General features: G+C 50.7%; 1 protein-coding gene across 4 annotated transcripts in view; it reads right to left on the bottom strand.

Annotated features, from left to right (window-relative positions):
• The window catches only part of Sox102F (transcription factor Sox102F), a 1035502-nt gene that overhangs the window by 111249 nt on the left and 906725 nt on the right, over positions 1–17528 (bottom strand). For all 4 annotated transcript variants that reach the window (XM_084600705.1, XM_084600709.1, XM_084600706.1 and 1 more), the window contains 3 exons: positions 13070–13411; positions 11285–11623; positions 6973–7183 (listed from right to left, as the gene is read on the bottom strand). In XM_084600705.1, the coding sequence (XP_084456831.1) occupies positions 6973–7183; positions 11285–11623; positions 13070–13411 (892 nt within the window). The remainder of the gene's footprint in view (positions 1–6972; positions 7184–11284; positions 11624–13069; positions 13412–17528) is intronic.

The raw sequence follows: 17528 nt of genomic DNA, 5'->3' as shown, positions 1-17528 counted from the left end.
CCTACGACAACAAAGGCATGTATATCACCCGCGTGCTTCCCCCAGAGATACTATCCGGCGGTGGAACGGCGTTTAAGGATGCCGCTCCTTTCCGCGTTTGAGCCGACCTCGGGGAAACGGTCCGTGTATGTATATATACGTCCCCAAGAAGGGCAATTGCTGTATACGGACGTCTATATATGATGCTTACGGTATATTACGCAGATCATTGCTGCTTCCAAGTAGATTTAGGGAGAAGTTGCTGCCGAACAACGTGAGCGCGAGACTGTGTAGTACAGCGTGCACTTTCCATCGCAGGCTCGGCCCCCCCAAAATTACACCTCATCGGTCGATCAGGCTGCATGCAACCGCACGGGGCCGACAGCCCGATACTTTTGGCACACCTTGCCTTGTCTAAGTCATCGCAGCGCAAAATGCAGAAAAAGAAAAGCAGAAAGCATTCAACGATTTAAGTCTCACATGGAACAACAACGACCCACATCAAAATAAAAATTACCAAAGGACACCGCACAGTTCATATAGCGGCGTGAACCGTTATTTAGGCAACTTATGCAGAAACTGCCAACGCTTGTTTATTCGCTCAGAGCGTCTAAGGCACCGATCCTTCGAAAAACGTTGCGCGCACGGAAACGCGTCGTCGTGAAAGAAATATAGATGTATAATAAAGAATTTCAAAAGGCGTACTTTTTGATCGCAGATGAATGTGCTTAACGATAGTCAGTTCGTCCGAGTACAACATGTGTAGGTCCCTGCGTGAAAATGAATCGGCGTTTCAAGAACGAAGAGCGATGCACTAGCATTTTGAGATAGCATGGCCCGCGCGCAAACACAACAATTCCAACTCGAAGCATGTGAAGAGTGCTCATGTTGGTCGGGGCGGAGACTGCAGCAACAGGCCGTGCCACTTTGTTGTGCACAAATGTAGGCTCCGATATCAAAGAAACGCCGACGTCTTTATCGCATCAGTCATTGCCTGGAGATTTACCCCTCACTCATCCTTTTCCATGCGTATATAGTGCACATTAGTATCTGTCTATATACATGTATATCTTCATTTCATCGAGCGCGTTCTTTCGTGGAAGACCTCTTGAGAATAAACGCCAGGCGAATCTGTTCCGAGATATTTATACAAGACTTCGAAAGGTTCCTCAAAGGTTCCCGCCATATCCCTGGATGTACGTATGGATGTATACCATACGGTGCTCAAGAAGGAGAAATATTCGTTGTCAGTAATCGTATAACGCTGGCTGTCTTTGTGCACGGCGACGCTGCATCACGCTGGGTCCTTTTGAAGCCCTATATATATGAGAAACTCCTGCGCTCCAGAAAATGCGCATCAACGGAATTTAAACGTGCTCTCATTATCTCGATGAAGTCTTATAAATGTCCCTGTGCCACCCTGTCCATGAGCGCGCAGCCTTTCCGGTTTCTCTGCCTCCTTTTTTTTTCTCTCTCCCTCTTTCTCTTAACATCTGTTCCTAAAATGGATACGCTCCCTTAAGGAGTCGCAGACACGATTGAGCCATGAACGGAAAGTCGACGGGTGGGCCGCATTCTGCCTCTAAGAAAATAATGTTATTATGCAAGGATGGTATTTTATTCTTCTCCTTACTATACCATTCTGTGACGTTATGACTGGCGGCTAAACTAGCGACGTAATTCGTCGGCTCTGAGGCGGGCATGGTATACGTATAGCAGGAAATAAAAAATACGAAGCGCAAAAAGAACGAAACATGACCGCATGCAGCTCTTCTTTTCTTGAAGCATGTGCACAACTTAGTGGCGCGGGACCGCAATGGAGTGAGACAGCAGAAAAAGAGGAAAGAATGCGAGATGCCCGAGATAAGAGCGGCGAAGCTGCGCTTGCAAAGTATGGACATGCAGCGGAAAGAACCAAAAGGGTTTGATCGGCCTCTGCATTCCGAGCGCGCTATGAATGGTTGATGTCCTCCCCCCCCTTATTTCCCCTTTCCCCCAAGGGGAAAGAGAGGCGGAACAAGGAGGATCAACGCCGGAGGTAGGATTCCGAGTCAGATTCATCGGTCGCCCACTTCACCAAAGGCGGCTGCTTGTGAGGGGGCAGCTGTGAACAGGATTCGTGCCCAAGAGTGCGCAGCGCAGCGGTAGGCCGGTTATTGTAGGTATATATGCCGCCGGCGGGAAAGGATCACGAGTGGGCCATACTGGCAATGTCCGCGTGCGACAATGAGCAGTGAAAGCACGTTTTACAGCATGAGCAAAAAGAAGGCTCTACGTGTGCACGAGATGTGCCTGCTGCTACCACCCAATAAACGACAAAATTGTTGCGAATGAAAACAAGCAAACCAACGAAAACGCACTTGAAGAAACATAATTAAAGGAATCCATTTGAGGACGCTATAGCATTGCGGATGGGTTAAAAAAATGTTGCAACTTCCGAGAAGCCACAAAGAAGCGCGGAAGCGAGCTGACGGCGAAAGCACTATAGCGTAAATCACAAGTGAAAGAAAAATAGCCGAGAGGAAAGAAAGTAATAAATGAGAAGGCCAGGCTGCGACCTGAGCATCATCGGGGGCACAGAGAAGGACTCGCGGAAAGAGCAGTGAGAGAGAGAGAGAAAAAAGAAATCGACGCGGAACTTCAAGCGCGGCGTGCGATGAAAATAGGAAGAGCATTTCCCAAGCGAGCCTCCGGGAGTGGCCGGATTTAAAATATGGAGAAAGGGGCAACGAAGTAAGGCCTCCTCCGCCTGCAGCCTATCTGTGGCGGTGCGTATTAAAAGAGCGCGTGCGGGGACGCAGGTTCTTTTTTTTAAATATTCCGCGCGTTTGCGTCGTGGGATGTGTATACCAGGCAGGAAGCGGCGGCAGGAGGAAAAGAGGTGGATGACGAAGAGATGCTACGGCGACGCTGGGGCTCCTTCGACCAAAAGGAACCGCATGAGAGCGGTAGCGTATATACCCCCACCTACACACGAGCGAGCGTGCGACGGCCGCAGCGGCTCCGGGATCCGAGTAAAATGTGTTCTCAGGGGTGTTCGCTTTCCTTGGCGGGGTCCGATCCCGACGCGCGCAACCCTTGTGTCTTCCCTGGGCAGGTCTTCGCGCGCGGTTGCGGCCGGAAGCGTCGCATCCTCGTCATCCTTTCCCGCCGGAAGCACAGCGCGGTAGCTGCTCTGGCGCTGTGTTCCTTTTCTTTTCACGTAGCCAGGCGCGACGCATCCAGGTCGCTGACCTAGGCGAATAACTCGCGCTACACTCGAGGATCATGTGCGTGCGTGCGCGCGCGCCGGCGAGGAAGGCGACGGTGACAATGACGTACCGCTTTCCAACCCGTGAGCGGTGAGCGCCTGTGTGTGTGCGCGCGCGCGTCTGTTCCAAGTCACCGAATTTTCAGACCCCCTCCATGCCGCTGAGGCGGCGGCGCCACCAGAAGGGCGTCATGAGGGCACGCTTAAAAAGATGAGCGGAGGCTGACAAGGAAGCTGAAAATTTGTTTTTCTTTGGAGTAATTGGTGGGTTGGAGGTTCCCATGGGTTCTTGCGTTCTCTCTCTTTCCAGGCAAAATAGTGGTGCTTACCTCACACTGCGGAATGCTGTGCGACAGCTTCTGTGTTAGTTACTAAATAGCTGACATGTTACACGTGACGATACGCAAATTCAGGCGACCGTATGCACGTAAGGCGCCAGTCTATGCAAGGACATCAGACATTAAGGCACACTGTATACTTGAGGATGAGAGCGGATCCGCGGGGCCTTGCGAACGGCCCTGCTGTACTTCGCAGCCTTCGGAAGCCAACAGACTGCCGCTTGTCCGCAGAACACTGCTTGCAGGTTCTATCCCGCTTCTCCCTCACAGCGTCCGAAACCAAGACCCCCGCTAGCGAAAACAGAGCGCCGCAAAGAGCCCTTTAACGCTGTCGCGTTAAAAGTACTCTGTGTTCCTGCCCCAGTTTTCGAAACGGGATAGCACTGCGATTTAGCGTCTTTCGGCACCACCGGACGGCGGCGCGACCGAGGTGACACAGGCTGGTTTGCAGCCAGGCGACGACACACTGCAGCGCCCACTGCTGAGAAGCCGTTGTTATCCCCGACTAGTTACACAGAAGCAAACAGGAGGGTGACACAAACGGGGGGGCGCACAAAAGGACGTCCGTAACAGCTTTACCTCGGATGCGGCGGGGAGGGGGCGGCGGTGGTGAGTCACAGTCAACGGCTCGGCGCGACGGCACACAACATCGTAGAGACAGTCGAGAAGAAGGGTTTCGCTCCGGGGTCGGGTGGAGGGGAGGAGGGGGGCACCCGTAAACCGAGCGAGCGAGCAAACTCGCGCTACCGAGCGCGCGCGGCGCTGCGGGGCAGAGTGCTATTTCGGGAGCTGTCCCAGCGGCGCGAGCGAGCGCGGACGCTTGCGCGAGAGAACTCGCCACAGCATCCGAGGGGGCAACAAAGCGGCGCCTGACGACGATCGGGGGAGTGGGGCGACATCGCGATGCGCTCCTTCGAGAACCGAGACAGGCGCACATGCCGCGCCAAACAAACCCTGTGGTATGCGCTTTCTCCCGATCGATTTTCTGCAGTCCAGAGTGCGCACCCGCGTCCGCCTCCTGGAGTGATTAAGGCGAAGTTTTGCTGCATGCACATGCGGGAGGATTGCTGTGTGGTTGTATGGTGGACGAGGAGGTTGTCGAAACGCCTCCTCTCTGGACTGTTGCAAACGGGTTCCGTTGTTGCCTCCATCGTGTTCACGTCAGGCGCACACAACAGCCCAGCGAGCAATATGGTGACGCCCTCGTGTTCGCACCTTGCATCAATCGAGGTGGGGCCGACAGTCGACGTCGCATAATTGTGATCAGCAAGCGCATAAGGAACTTTACCGTCGTAAAAGGCCTACTGCTCCCTCTTCATGCCCCCCCCCCCCCCCCTCAGTCATGGGGTGAAGAGTAAAGCAGGGGTCAGCTTAAAATAACACTGAGTGCTGCATTTCGATCGATCCCTCGGATAACTGGATTGTGCGGGCTATGCAGTTTCTTCGTTTTTCCATAAGCAAATGAACGTCTTTGCATCCAGTGTTCGATTTTTTTTTTCTTACAAAAGGTATCAGTTAATGCAGTCTTAATCTGCGACATAAAACTCCACCACATTCTGTGTTCCGGTATGACGTACTCTTCCGTCTTTCAAATGGATGACATCTAGTTTCATGATGCGATTGAAACCATACAGCACTCAATGCGTCACTGCAAAATAGACAACAAACTTAGTCTCGTTCACAATGCACCGGCCTGCATGATCTCACTCAACGCGCGCAACCCCTTGCAATAGACCGCCAGTGCGTGCCTTTAGCATTTCTATCGCACATCGAACTTATAAAGTCAATCAAAGTTTAGCTTTCGGACTGGAATTCGCCATTGAACACTGAGCTGAATGGTAGGGCTCCCGTCTCCATGTTTCTCTCAATCACTATTCACTATATATATATATATATATATATATATATATATATATATATATATATATATATATATATATATATATATATATATATATATATATATATTATATATATATATATATTGAGTCATCGTATTCACAGCGCGGTTCTCTTCTTTCAATGAATTTAAAATGCCACTGGCTGGAAGCGAAACGCACAAAGACTATATATCAGAAGTTGGGTATATTTACTGCCTCATGCTTCTGTACAGCTTTAAACTGTAGCCGGATGGCTATAGGTGAATGCCAACGAGTGGTCACTCCCTTATTACAAAAGTATATACCTAATGCAAAAAGGCAGACTTTGAAACAAATAAAAGCCAGGTTCAACGAAAGGTTGTTTCGATGATCCCTTTGATTGACTGCGTTCTTCCTGCGCTTCCATTTCTGCTTGTTTCTTCAGGCCAGCTCCAGGCACGATTTGCGCCAGCCGCCCGGTTTATGCGCGGGCACCCTTCCAAGAGCAGAGCTCCTCGGCTGTCAGATTACTCAACGCGGGCACCACGGTCCGCTACAATGCAAGCGTCGGCGCCCACGAGAGCAACGACGCCGAGACGCGCAGCTCACGCCACGGTGCACACTCAACCTGTCCCCGCCTATACACTGTTGCGGGTGGGCGAAAATGAAGCGAAGCATGTTGTGCCGGCGCGTTTGACGCATGCATGACGCTTTCAGCCGCCACTCGGGACGCCGTATTTTCTTAGTGCGTGTTCCTGAGTACGGCAGTTGTGATGCTGCGATACGGCCCTGAAGGCAATACAGCGATCTTGGCGCATGCTTGTGAACTATACATTCTCGCCAAGTTCGAAGCTGCACTCATGGAAGAAAGAACGAAACGTGCTGAGGCATTCCGTTTTGTGAAGTTGCTCTTTACAAGTCAAACGTGTCAAGAGGCTCCCTTAGATGTTGATCATTCTGAACTGGCTCTTCTTATATCACACACTTCTGAAGTGGTTTCTTAGATTCGCGGAAAAGGATAGTCAGCAACCAGTTTCCTAAAGTAGTTTTGTGACCAATGCAACGTGAAAGACACTGCAGCCCAGCTGTTGCTTAATTGTCGGCTCAGTTAAGATCTCCTTCAGGATTTGAAATAAATGAATTCGCCTGAATGACAATGAGGAGGCAAAAACAAACAGTTGTTCGCCGTGCGCTAAACGAGGCCGTTTGCAGCCTTATACAAGCCGGACGACCGCGTTTCTTGAAAGTGAGAGACAAAAAATCGTGCAGCGCAGCCCGATTGTTACCGCGGTGTCGAGTTCTCCTTCGCACTGTTCCGTTTGTGTCGCTAAAAGTACAACGATTACGTTCCAGGTTCTAATCCATTCTGAACCATTCTCTTCCATATAGCGCTAAGCAGAAGCCGGTCCAGCTTTGTGTCGCTGATACTGGCAATAAACATAGAATAAATCGGGAGGTAGAAAATCTGGTGTGATATATTCGCCCTGATATTCGTCCACGCGCGGGTATGAAGAGGTAAATAAAGGGCAGCTGTAGCAGCACTGACCATTTGTAGCCTCTGCTGGACGAGCAGCTGATCGCGCAGCTGCTGCAGCTGGTTGATCATCTCGGTGAGTCGGCGCTCGTTGTCCCTCAGGCTTCCGCCGGACAATGCCAGCCGAAGGGTCTCGCCCTCCAGCTGAAGCGTGACGCGGCGCCGGCCGTGATCGCCTCCGCCGCCGTCGGCCGCCGCCGACCCGTAGCCGCCACCGCGGGGCCTGCGATGAGCCACGAGGATGATCAAGCAGGTGGCCCGTAAAAACGACCCTATACAGCTCCGGACAGCAACGTTATACGCTATGCGGCCGGCCATCGACAATTAACAGCCGCCTGTAAGAACGGCACGCCAAGGAGCGGCATTATACGACCCACATACGTGTGCTTGATTATTTGTTGTGTTTGCGTGCGTCTAAATAATAAATGCTCGCGCCGATAGCGCGACTCGTACAGAGCGGCCTGGCGTAGCGGAATGTGCAAGTGAAACTGAGACGCACTGATAGGCGGACAAGTCTGGGATCCCAGTAAGAAACGCTAGGAGCATGCGACGCATGCGCAAAAAAAGAAATATAAAGGAGGGCAAGTGTCACACTGTTCGATGGCTGTGTACGCGCGTGTACTCTGTTCTTCACCGCAAGAAAAAGTATAGTGTTTGACAAAAGTTTAGGGCCCAGAGAGTCTGCTTCTAAGCCGTGTAGTGGCGCTCGTTTAGAATCCGTGGAAGTATTTCCCATTGGAGAGGGTAGTACAGAAAATACTATCTTCAGAAGATTTGAAACAATGGTAATTCGTTTCGAGCCACATGGTCAGAAAACTCCCCGGGCTCTAAACGTTTGACAAAGACTTTATTTGGCTAAGTGAAACTTCAGGGAAAAGATGCCACCAGTCGCGCTCAAGCAGTCTTTTATATTCAGCTATAATCTATGATTGTCCGTTTTATTATTTCTAATGGTGCATACGATATTACAGTACAGAGATCACTATGTGACATTCGCCCACGACTGCTATGTCTCTAAATCGAATTTCTTCTCCCACTTTTTTCGGTCTCGATTTCAACAGCCATGTGACGGCTACGACGTCAAAGTTCAATACTGGTCACTTGAAATATTGCAGAACTGAGATATAACCACTCCTTCGTTGCTTTGATTCTTTCCAACGTTAAAGCCTTAAGAACAGGAGCTACAGCGAATGAAGATGCAGCGATCATATCGGCGTCTTCCTCGCGCATCACGTGGCTTATACGAAACTGACGTCATAGCCGTTGCTCGGTGGTTGAAACCGAAATGGGTGAGTAAGAAAATTCAATGATAAATTATTTAGCCGTCGGAGGCAAACACCACGAAGTGACATGTTTGCAGCAATGTCTTACGCGTCGTTACAAAACATAAAGCTGCTGTCTGTATGCTTCTTTACATCTCACGACCACATGACCCTGCCTTATGTGCGGCTCTAATGGCGCATTCAGACAAGCGAAGGGAGCTCTCGCCAGAGCGAGTGCCTTCTATAATGAGTCAGTACTGCGCTGAGTGCAATCGAGAGTTCAGTAATAAGCTCCCTGGTAAACGGAGTACGAAGTCACGTGACGTTCAAAAGTAGTAGTATTTTTTTTTTGTTGTTGTTGTTCCGAACCTTTGCTCATGCACCCATATGTCTCTTCTTTCTTCTCAGGGTCCATTGGTTTAAAGAAAGAACCGCTAATGAGGCGCATTGGCGAATGGTGCAAGTTGCAGCTACCAAGCCGCGCACTTAACGCACGGTAGGAGCGGATTCGAGTCCGCCTCGTCGTTCACGGACCTTCGATTACACTCCACATGTCCCTGAGGAAGCCGAATTGCAAGGCTGATTTAGCATAACGCGATGCGTAGCAACCACCGCGATCCGCTTTCGCTACTGCCTGCGCAGTAAGTTCCGAGTCCGCCAGATGGCGTCAGGTGCCGGTCGGCTGCATGCACGCTGCTTCCTCGGAAGTCAGGATCAATCAGTCAACCGGACTCAAGTTCGGGCTTTCTGCCGGCGGATATCCAAGAAGCGCCGGTGTTGTGGAAGGAAATGAACACGGGCTATCATGAATGCAGGACTCGAAAACCATGGCTAACAGTAAGCATATAGTGGGGAAGCAAGTGTCGTCCCATGACACACTGCTCTCTGAGCGACGTGGCCGTTTCAATAAGGAAGCAAGTACTAATTTCCTCGGAGTGCGACTGCTCTACTATTCCCTGTTCTAGACTCCTGCTCCTGCCCGCACAATGAAATGTGTCATGAGAGGAAGAAAGCCGACCTAACCACTCATGTGAATAGAGTACTGGCTTCTTCTATCAGAAATCGGCGGAAATGAAGCCACGTGTAAAATAATCGGAAGAGGTCGAAGGAAAGGAAGCTTGCAGATGTTGGGCTTTTCTTAGGTGCAAAGTCCGTGGCTCAGGGATTTAAAAGCCGGAACGAAGGAAGCTACGTAAAGTTTGAAACTTGCTGGCTAATTTGCAATGGAAACTCGATGAAAACTGTTACCTATTATTAATCAATTAATTCTCACAGCTGTACAATGTATAAGCTAAATGATCAGTAAATTTAAACACAGCAACCATATTTGCAAGGGCAAAGTGTTGCCTATTTAAAAAGTCAGTACCAGCAAGTCGCTGCGAGCGTCGATTGTCTCTGAAAAGCAGCTGCTTGATACCACGGGACGGCACACATTGCAAACGAGGACACATTGCCACGGAGGCCGCAGTAAGCAATGTGATGAATAGTATACATACTCCATACGCAAGTTCAACTTGAGGTATTTGCCTCCAATTTCAAATGCATTATGAATATACAGGTCAGTGTTACTGAAAACGAGAATAAAAATATTTGAAAGCACAGACACTTCGCGTGATTTCACACCTAAACACCGATTTACGCTTGAGAAAAACGCCTTTATAAAGGAAACCTAAGGGGGGCGCTTAATGGAATTTCGGTGCAAATTTAGCGCGAAAAATGACCAGCAATTGATCACACATGATTTAGAGCAAAACCGAAGCGAAAGGGTGCGAGGCTCGTGAAGCAAAGCGCCGACATCAAATACTTCCGTACGTGGTGCTGCCACGTGAGCTCCTCTCCATCATTTCCCTCGAGCCTCGGTCACTGCTCCAAAATGCGCAGTCCAGGGCGGCGGGGGCGCAAGTCTTGCGGCGCAGCGCGCAGGAGGAGCCAGCCTCAGGGGCCGCCGTCCCATTGTGCTCGAGGCGCGACGAATCGAAGGGACGACGGCGACGCAAGGCGCGCCGGCGCAACGCGCCCGGCGACAATCGGTTCACCACCGGCGCGGATCCATTGTTCGAAGACCGCCTACCGGGAAGATGAAGGGGGAGCGCGCCTCAGACAAAGGGAAAACGCGAGCGCCGTCGCCGCCGCCGCCGCGCCACGCGCCCGCGCTAAGCGGCGAGAGAGAGAGAAGAAAGAGAGAGAGGCGAGCGGGTGCCTCCTCCTGAGAAGCTGTCTTCTCCGCGGAGGCCCGGCCCATTGTTGGGAAGCGCCGCCCTGGCATTGTCGGCGGCGCGCCAGCGACGGTCGGCGCGTGCGCGGGAAGGCGGATCGCACTGGAGCGCCAATCTGGTCACGAGACAATGGCTGCCGACACAACGCCGACACAATCTCTCTCTCTCTATTCCTCACCCTCCCATCTCGCCCCCACGTTGCTTCCTCCGTGGCCAACCGAGAATTACCGAGACGACAGCGACGACGACACGCTACGCTGCCTCGCGCAGCCGCCACGTCTCTTCCTCCAACGGTGCTCCTCTCTCGCCGCCACGGGGCCACCATATTCGGTTTTGCAGACTTCATCCAGTGAGACGATTTGGATACCAGAGGACGCGCCCGCTACAAATGCCTGGCAAGTGTCCCCACGTCGCGCTGTCGGGTATCTTTAGTTTCGACGTTGCACAATCTGCGCAGGTTTCGTTCCCCTCTCCAGTCGTCCAGCGGCTATTGTTAGCCGACTGCCGTATACTATTCTGAAGTAACGTTGCACTAAAGAGGATGCACCTTCTTTCCCGTCCTGCATTACTCCACACCTCGCTCGAGAACTATATGATACTGCTACAGAACTTCTTCAAGGCAGCCGTTTCGATTACACTCTAGTAAAGAAAGTAAAGGGTTTGCCAAAGCAAAACGAAGGCGGCACTGAGGGACGCTTGGATATGGTTATAGCATGCTCAAAAGAGTGCTGCTAAGATGTCCCGTTTCACTTGGCCCCTATAGAGCGGCACATGCAATACAGTTCGCAACCATGCAGCATCAGCGTTCCGTGCAGCCTCTCTGATCGTGATAGCCGCGGAGCTCACCGGTGTTCCAATGGCGTCCTGGAAGCCCCATCGCTGAGCGACGCGCTCGTGTGCATCTTGGAGGTGAGCCTCTTGAGCACGTCGTCCATGGACTTCTTGGGGCGGCTTCCTTCGGACGTCGGCGGCAGCAAGAGCGGCGGCTGCTGGTGGTGTTGCTGCCGGTGCAACTGTTGCGGAGCATGCTGACGACGCCTGTGCTGCGGAGCCACCGACGTCGTGGTCAGGTTCTCGGCTGGTGATCCGCCACCGTAGGCGTCCGAATCGTCGGAGTCTGTGTGCCGGGAACCGAAGGCACCCGGTCGGTCGCCCGCCGCGTAACTGCCGAGATGAGAAGCATTCCTGCGGGCGCGAAACCGCCGTTTGGAGGGCAAGGTTATAACCCTACCGCTGGTGGCGTGCGCCAGCTGTCAAATTGCTTATTTGCAGCAAGGAAGCTTTCTTAAGCCGGGTGAAGATTCTGTTTGCTTCTGAAATTGCAAGCCCAATTACAGATGCACTTCTGCCCAGCGCCGGTTACACGAAGGCCGCAAGAACTTTACAGAAGTTCGCAACGTGATGTTCCACTGGGTGTGTCATATGGTGCTGGCTGCAGCGAGGCAAAACTTCAATTCATTACCCCTTTTGATGTCTGTTTTAATGTTAGCTTGGCTCCGGGACACTTTGATCATAAAACAAAATAGCGCTTTTGAGCCAAACAAGGGCATTTGTAGAGTTTAATTTTTTCGTGTCAAGCTTTCTGAGACCACTGGGGTGTTGGGCTTGCGATCTACGTAATGAAAACACTGTTAAAATATTTACAGCTACCATAGAAACTACTTTAGCCCTCGAATTATTGTGGCCCAACGACAGAGAAAAAGACGCAATGATAAAATTATATTATATAATTAAGTGATTAAAGAATCTTGAAAGAAAACGCAAAAGAGGATTTCGCATAGCCCCATAAAGATCGTAGACAAATGTAAATTGAAAACTGGTTTTGAGAACAGGAGATGCGCAGCAAGTGTCACACTTCGTTGTGTACATTTCTGAGACACTCCCTGAAAGGAGGGAGGAGAAAGAAGAAAGCCGGAAAGAGGTGCCGTATAGTTGAACGCTGTGGAATAGTTTTGACCGTATGGGGATAATTAATGTGCACTGATATGACTAAGCAAACGGACAACCTTTGTTTTCCGCCACCATCAACATGCTGCCGTGGTGGTCGGGTCCGAACCATGAAACTCCGGTTCAGCATAGCCGAGCGTGTAGCCCCTTGAGCCACCGTGACAAGCAGGAACTCAAACGCCTCTGAACCTCAGCACACGACGAAAGAAACAAAAACTTATTTCCTCAAGGCCCTCGTCAACGGTACCGCTATATAAATTCCACAGTTTGCCACAGTTTTATTGATTGTTTCTTTTTTTTTTTTTTTTTCAGGCGTTGTTGCATTTTCGACCAAGCAAGCACGCCTGTTTTTTTACGACATACTTGCATCAGTGGTTTGCATGAACCGGTACGTAAAAATACCTAAAAAAAGTAGATCAAATGGTCGATGCTTTATGCCATGAGGAATGTTTGGACCGGGCAGGCTGGAATAGCACTTGCTTGTGTCAGACCGTTCTTGTCAGGGCTTTTACATCACCCCATGCAATTCAAAACTGCACAGTTACTGAACAATTCTGTTCTCTTTGCTCAACCCTGTTGTTCTTCTAGCACGGTCAGTATAAAGCATTATAGCATGAAGGACAACACCAGCCATTTAAAACTACTTAGAATGAAATATATATCACGCGAGGGTGAAAAGCTGACCCGTTTGGGCTGTGAGCCAGCGCGTCGGAGCCGAGGCTGTCCGAGCGACCGTCCTCGTCGAACTCGTCGGCGCGCTCCTCGTCTTCCTCCTCTTCCTCGGCCGCCTCATCGTCGTCCTCCTCCATGAGCTGATCAGGAGGGCCACCCAGTAGCGCGCGGCCGGAAAGCAGCGCATCGCCGTCGCCGCACGCGCTGAGCCGGAGCCGCCTGGCGGTGTCGTCGTCGTCTTCTTCCTCTTCCTCACCCTCGCCCAGGGCCCCGTCTTCCTCTTGCTCTTCCTCGCTCCGCAGCTCGTCCGTCGACAGCTTGGTGGGCGGACTCTTGCGCTTAGACGACATGCTCCTGCGAATAAAGAAGAATGCAAGTCAGCTCCGTGGGTTCCGAATGTATACGGAAAGTAGTTCATATAAAGTGCGTAAGCTAGTTGAGGTGGTGTGCGGTAGTTAACGAGCGATACATATGAATAACCCTGCATAGAGGAGGGCTCCGGACTCATTTATATTAAACTCAAATAGAACGACAGATTGAGCAAGTTGGTAACGATTCATGACATTCAACAACGCAAGCAAGCAGGACGCAGTCGTAGAGGGAACACAGAGTGATGCCGTCCTCTGTATCTCCTCTGCAACCCTGCCCTGAGCTGCTGAACTATCATGAATCGATCGTATAATCACGTGGGGTTCTTTAACGTTCACTGCGTCGACAAGAGTTCCCGTGTTCTCGTCCATGAAATACAAGACGTGCACGTCTTCGAAAAGCCGTCAGCGATTGCGTCGCTGTCTGCAGCTGCTCCTCGAAATGGCTACTGACCAGCCATGCGGCCGCGAGTGCACCCTATGGGGAGTAACACTGGCTGCTATTCTGTGGTGCATAAAGCGCAGCGAAAAGCTGCAGACATATCTAATCGGCTACTGTTTCGGCTTGCACACGCTGAAGCTGTTCCTTGCACCAGAAAATGCAGGCCGCGACGTCACTTGAATACACCCAACAGCTATAACACCAGTCAATCCATTACTTTCTTACAATTTACAAACAATTAAAGCCACAATCATGCACAAAAATTCACCAAGAAGTGAGCGATCGTTTACAAAGCGCAACTCTAAGTTTCAGAATCTATGCTGTGTGGGATGCAATGCCGGACGGTATAACACTCCCTGACGTCCTGAACCACATATAAAACACGGCATTGGTAACTGCCACAATGTGAAGCAGTGTGAATTCTCAAAGTTTGCAAATCGTTCCTAAACTGGCGTGTGCAGGCGAAGCGCTATGTTTCGCTCCAAGTCTGCGCCTTGGGGTGTCCAAGTTAGAAACGCTAGTCACGCGTCCGAAAACTAATTTTGTAACCCCCGAACACGCCACCTTCACTCGGACAACGCAGGCCATATGCAGCAAGTGCTAATGTGGGTATAGCACGTCTCTCCTAAAGTTTATTCTCAACCGAGTTTGTGTTCAAGGCATTCCAGAGAGGAAGGGGGGGGGGGGGGGGGGGGGGGGGTTATGAGAGAGAGAACAGAGAAATGTTATCCCACGATGGCGCGGGCTCGGCGAGCGCAAACAAGCAAGTTGACCAAAAGTGCTGATGCCCCGAGAAAGTGCTCTTAGCGGCGCGCGAACCGGACCGAGCAATCTGTGCGTATAAGGCAAACCAAGAAAGCACGAGCACGCTGGCCCCGGCCTTGCGGTCCGAATCCGCCGCGTCGACGAGCCAAATTACGAAAACTATGCGGGCGCCACTGTGACGCTTTCCCCAGCAAGCAAAACGCGCGCGCAGGTCCCCTTTTCTCAAAGGCCGGCGCAAGCGGGGTCCGGCAAACACGCAGCTTTTCATAATTGCGCGTACGCAAGTAAGCAAGCTACCCCGCGCCTTCCCGTGGAGCCCCATGCAGCCGCACCTCTCTGCTCTGCACGAGCCGCAAAGTAACGTGGTCACCGGAGCGCACAGCCCGCCGCAATGTGCTCACTTAGGAAAACCTCGCCCTGTGCCCGTGCATGACTATGTCGCTCGCCCCTCTGTACCTGTTTTTTTTTTCTTTTTTTTTTCTTGTTTTGTCATTTCGCCTTCCCGAACCATCGGCGTCGCACATTTACCGCGACTTCAACGCCGCAACTCTCCCCCAGCAGTCGCCCGATTCCTGGTCAGGAAGCAGGTCTGTTATTTTTCCGCGCAGTCTAAATGAAAGATTGCCCTTATATGCATGTCGTGGTGGCGGCAAGGAGAGCGGCACTGCGGAGCAACGGAAGGAGCGAGAGATACACGTGTGCTGCAAGTTTGCGCGCGCGTGTATGCTAATTCGCTGGCGAAGGCCTCTCTCTTTCTCTCTCTGCTTGAGATCTCGCTTCGTTTTGAGGTGTATCGTACATTATTCACTGCGCTTAGAGGACTCGAGGGACTTCGCGGCGCCTGCAAATGTTTCTTGGCGAACGAGAGAGCCGAAAATGTAGAAAAAGAAATGCGAGTGTTCGATTGCTGCAATACTGCGCAAATATATTGAACACAGGATCTCTAATTGAGAGCAAACATAACGTAAAGTAATAAACGACGAAAAGAGCGCGCACCACGCCATAATATTGCACAGAATGGCGAGGAGAGTCATGCAGGCACGGAGCCAGATTTTCATCGTTTTTTTTTTTCTCCTGGGCGGGCCGAAGCTATAACTTTTGATATCAAACGTAGGCTTAAAAGAAATGCGCGTGTGTTTGTGAGGAGAGGGGGGGGGGGGGGGAGATATGTGCCTGGTAGCACACCTTCACATTACGTGGCCTGTACCTTTCCTCCATCTCTTTCCTCACGGCGCGCTTACGTGTCCATGCATTAGAGCGCATTTTCAATCGTCCATAGGTTCCGGCCCTCCGCAACAGGGAAACAATAGAGTGCCTCGACGGGCAGCGAAGGCATCGAGGCACTTTAAGGAGCAATATGAACAATACCAACCAGCGCCACCTATAAGTCAACGCGAGAAACGTGCGAATGACGTGGGAGCTTTAAAAGTAACCTCGGTTGCGGTTGACAGCTCCTCGTATAAAGACAGGGACAAGTATTGGGAAGCTATGGGGATATTCTGGCTCAGCTGCCAAAACAAACACCACACAGGAACAGCTGCAGGACTGCCTTCTTCTCCGCATATTGCAATATTCTTCATTTAAGCCATTATAGATAACAATTGGTTGGTTGGTTGTTACGTGATTTGCTGCATATAGAAATAGGCAGTTATTTACTGGGTTTTACCGTTTTACTGTCACAAGTGTACACAAACTGACATTCGCCGCTCGCGACGAGGAAAGAACAAAAAAGCAAAGTGAAGTAGCTGGTGCGAGGCCTGTCCTCGAACTTGGTTATGTGAAACTATATATTTGCGCAGCGGGAAGACTAGGCCGATGCTGATTACCTTGAGGGGTTCACAATTTCGCGCAAAAAAAAAAAAATGATATAGAAGACCCGTTATACGCATTCCGCGCCAGCGCACGTGCGTGCGTGGCTGCTCACTTCCATGGGCACCGCACGTCGCTGCGTCGAAGTCCGTGGCTTCAAAGTCACGTACCATCAATATTTTTCCCCGGCCGAACACTGCAGAGTTGGCCGGATATGGATGCTGCAGCGAGAGATATTGTTACGCGGCATAAAACCCGAGCTCTAATCCTATTACTTCTCGAGTAAGGTTACTATATAATAGATGCCTCTAATGCATGTGTATTATATATCTATACCTGTAAACAAATGTGGACCCGTGCACGTACACGCTGGCGCATGCGGGTTGTATATAGTTTATCTTCAACCACTCGCATCGTGCATAGAAATATGCATACACTGCACAGGCGCTCGCCACTCAGTGGCAGAGACACAGTGGCGAGATCCATGAAAACGCCAATGTATTAGCTGCAAGGCACAGAATGAGCGGTATGCAGTATATATGTGTACGTAAAGAATGATGAAGCGTGTGTGTATGCACATCTATGGATTTTAACTGTACACATGTGACGAACGACAAAACTCATTATGAAACTTACCAAAACGAAAGGTGGCTACTCGCGAGTGATGCTGTATATAAGACAACGTCTGTTGTTCTTGTTACATTGCGAACTGCTTGAAATGGCATAAAAAGCAAACTTTCCTGTATATTTTTGCTGTCTAGAACATGTTCCGGTGGATATATATACGATAAAATAGTTGCAAGATATGTTACAAATCCCCCCCCCCTCTGTCTGTGTGTGTTTGTGTGTGTGTGTGTGTGGGGGGGGGGGGGGGTGCGTGCGTGCGTGCGTTCGTGCGTGCAAGGGGGAGGGGCCAGCATCTTGAATTTCATTCACCCGTTTTAGAAAATACTCCACGCCCAGATATATCTACACGCCTTCTTTTCTGGTGATCCCATTTCAGTAGCGGAAAAACTAAACGACAGGATTTTCATTACACGTGCACGACTACCATATCATAATAATATAATAATAATAATTGGTTCAC

This window comes from Amblyomma maculatum, chromosome 4 (assembly GCF_055883805.1).
Source record: "Amblyomma maculatum isolate TAMU_Amacu chromosome 4, ASM5588380v1, whole genome shotgun sequence".
Classification (NCBI taxonomy): Eukaryota; Metazoa; Arthropoda; class Arachnida; order Ixodida; family Ixodidae; genus Amblyomma; species Amblyomma maculatum.
This window is presented reverse-complemented; position numbering and strand designations above follow the sequence as displayed.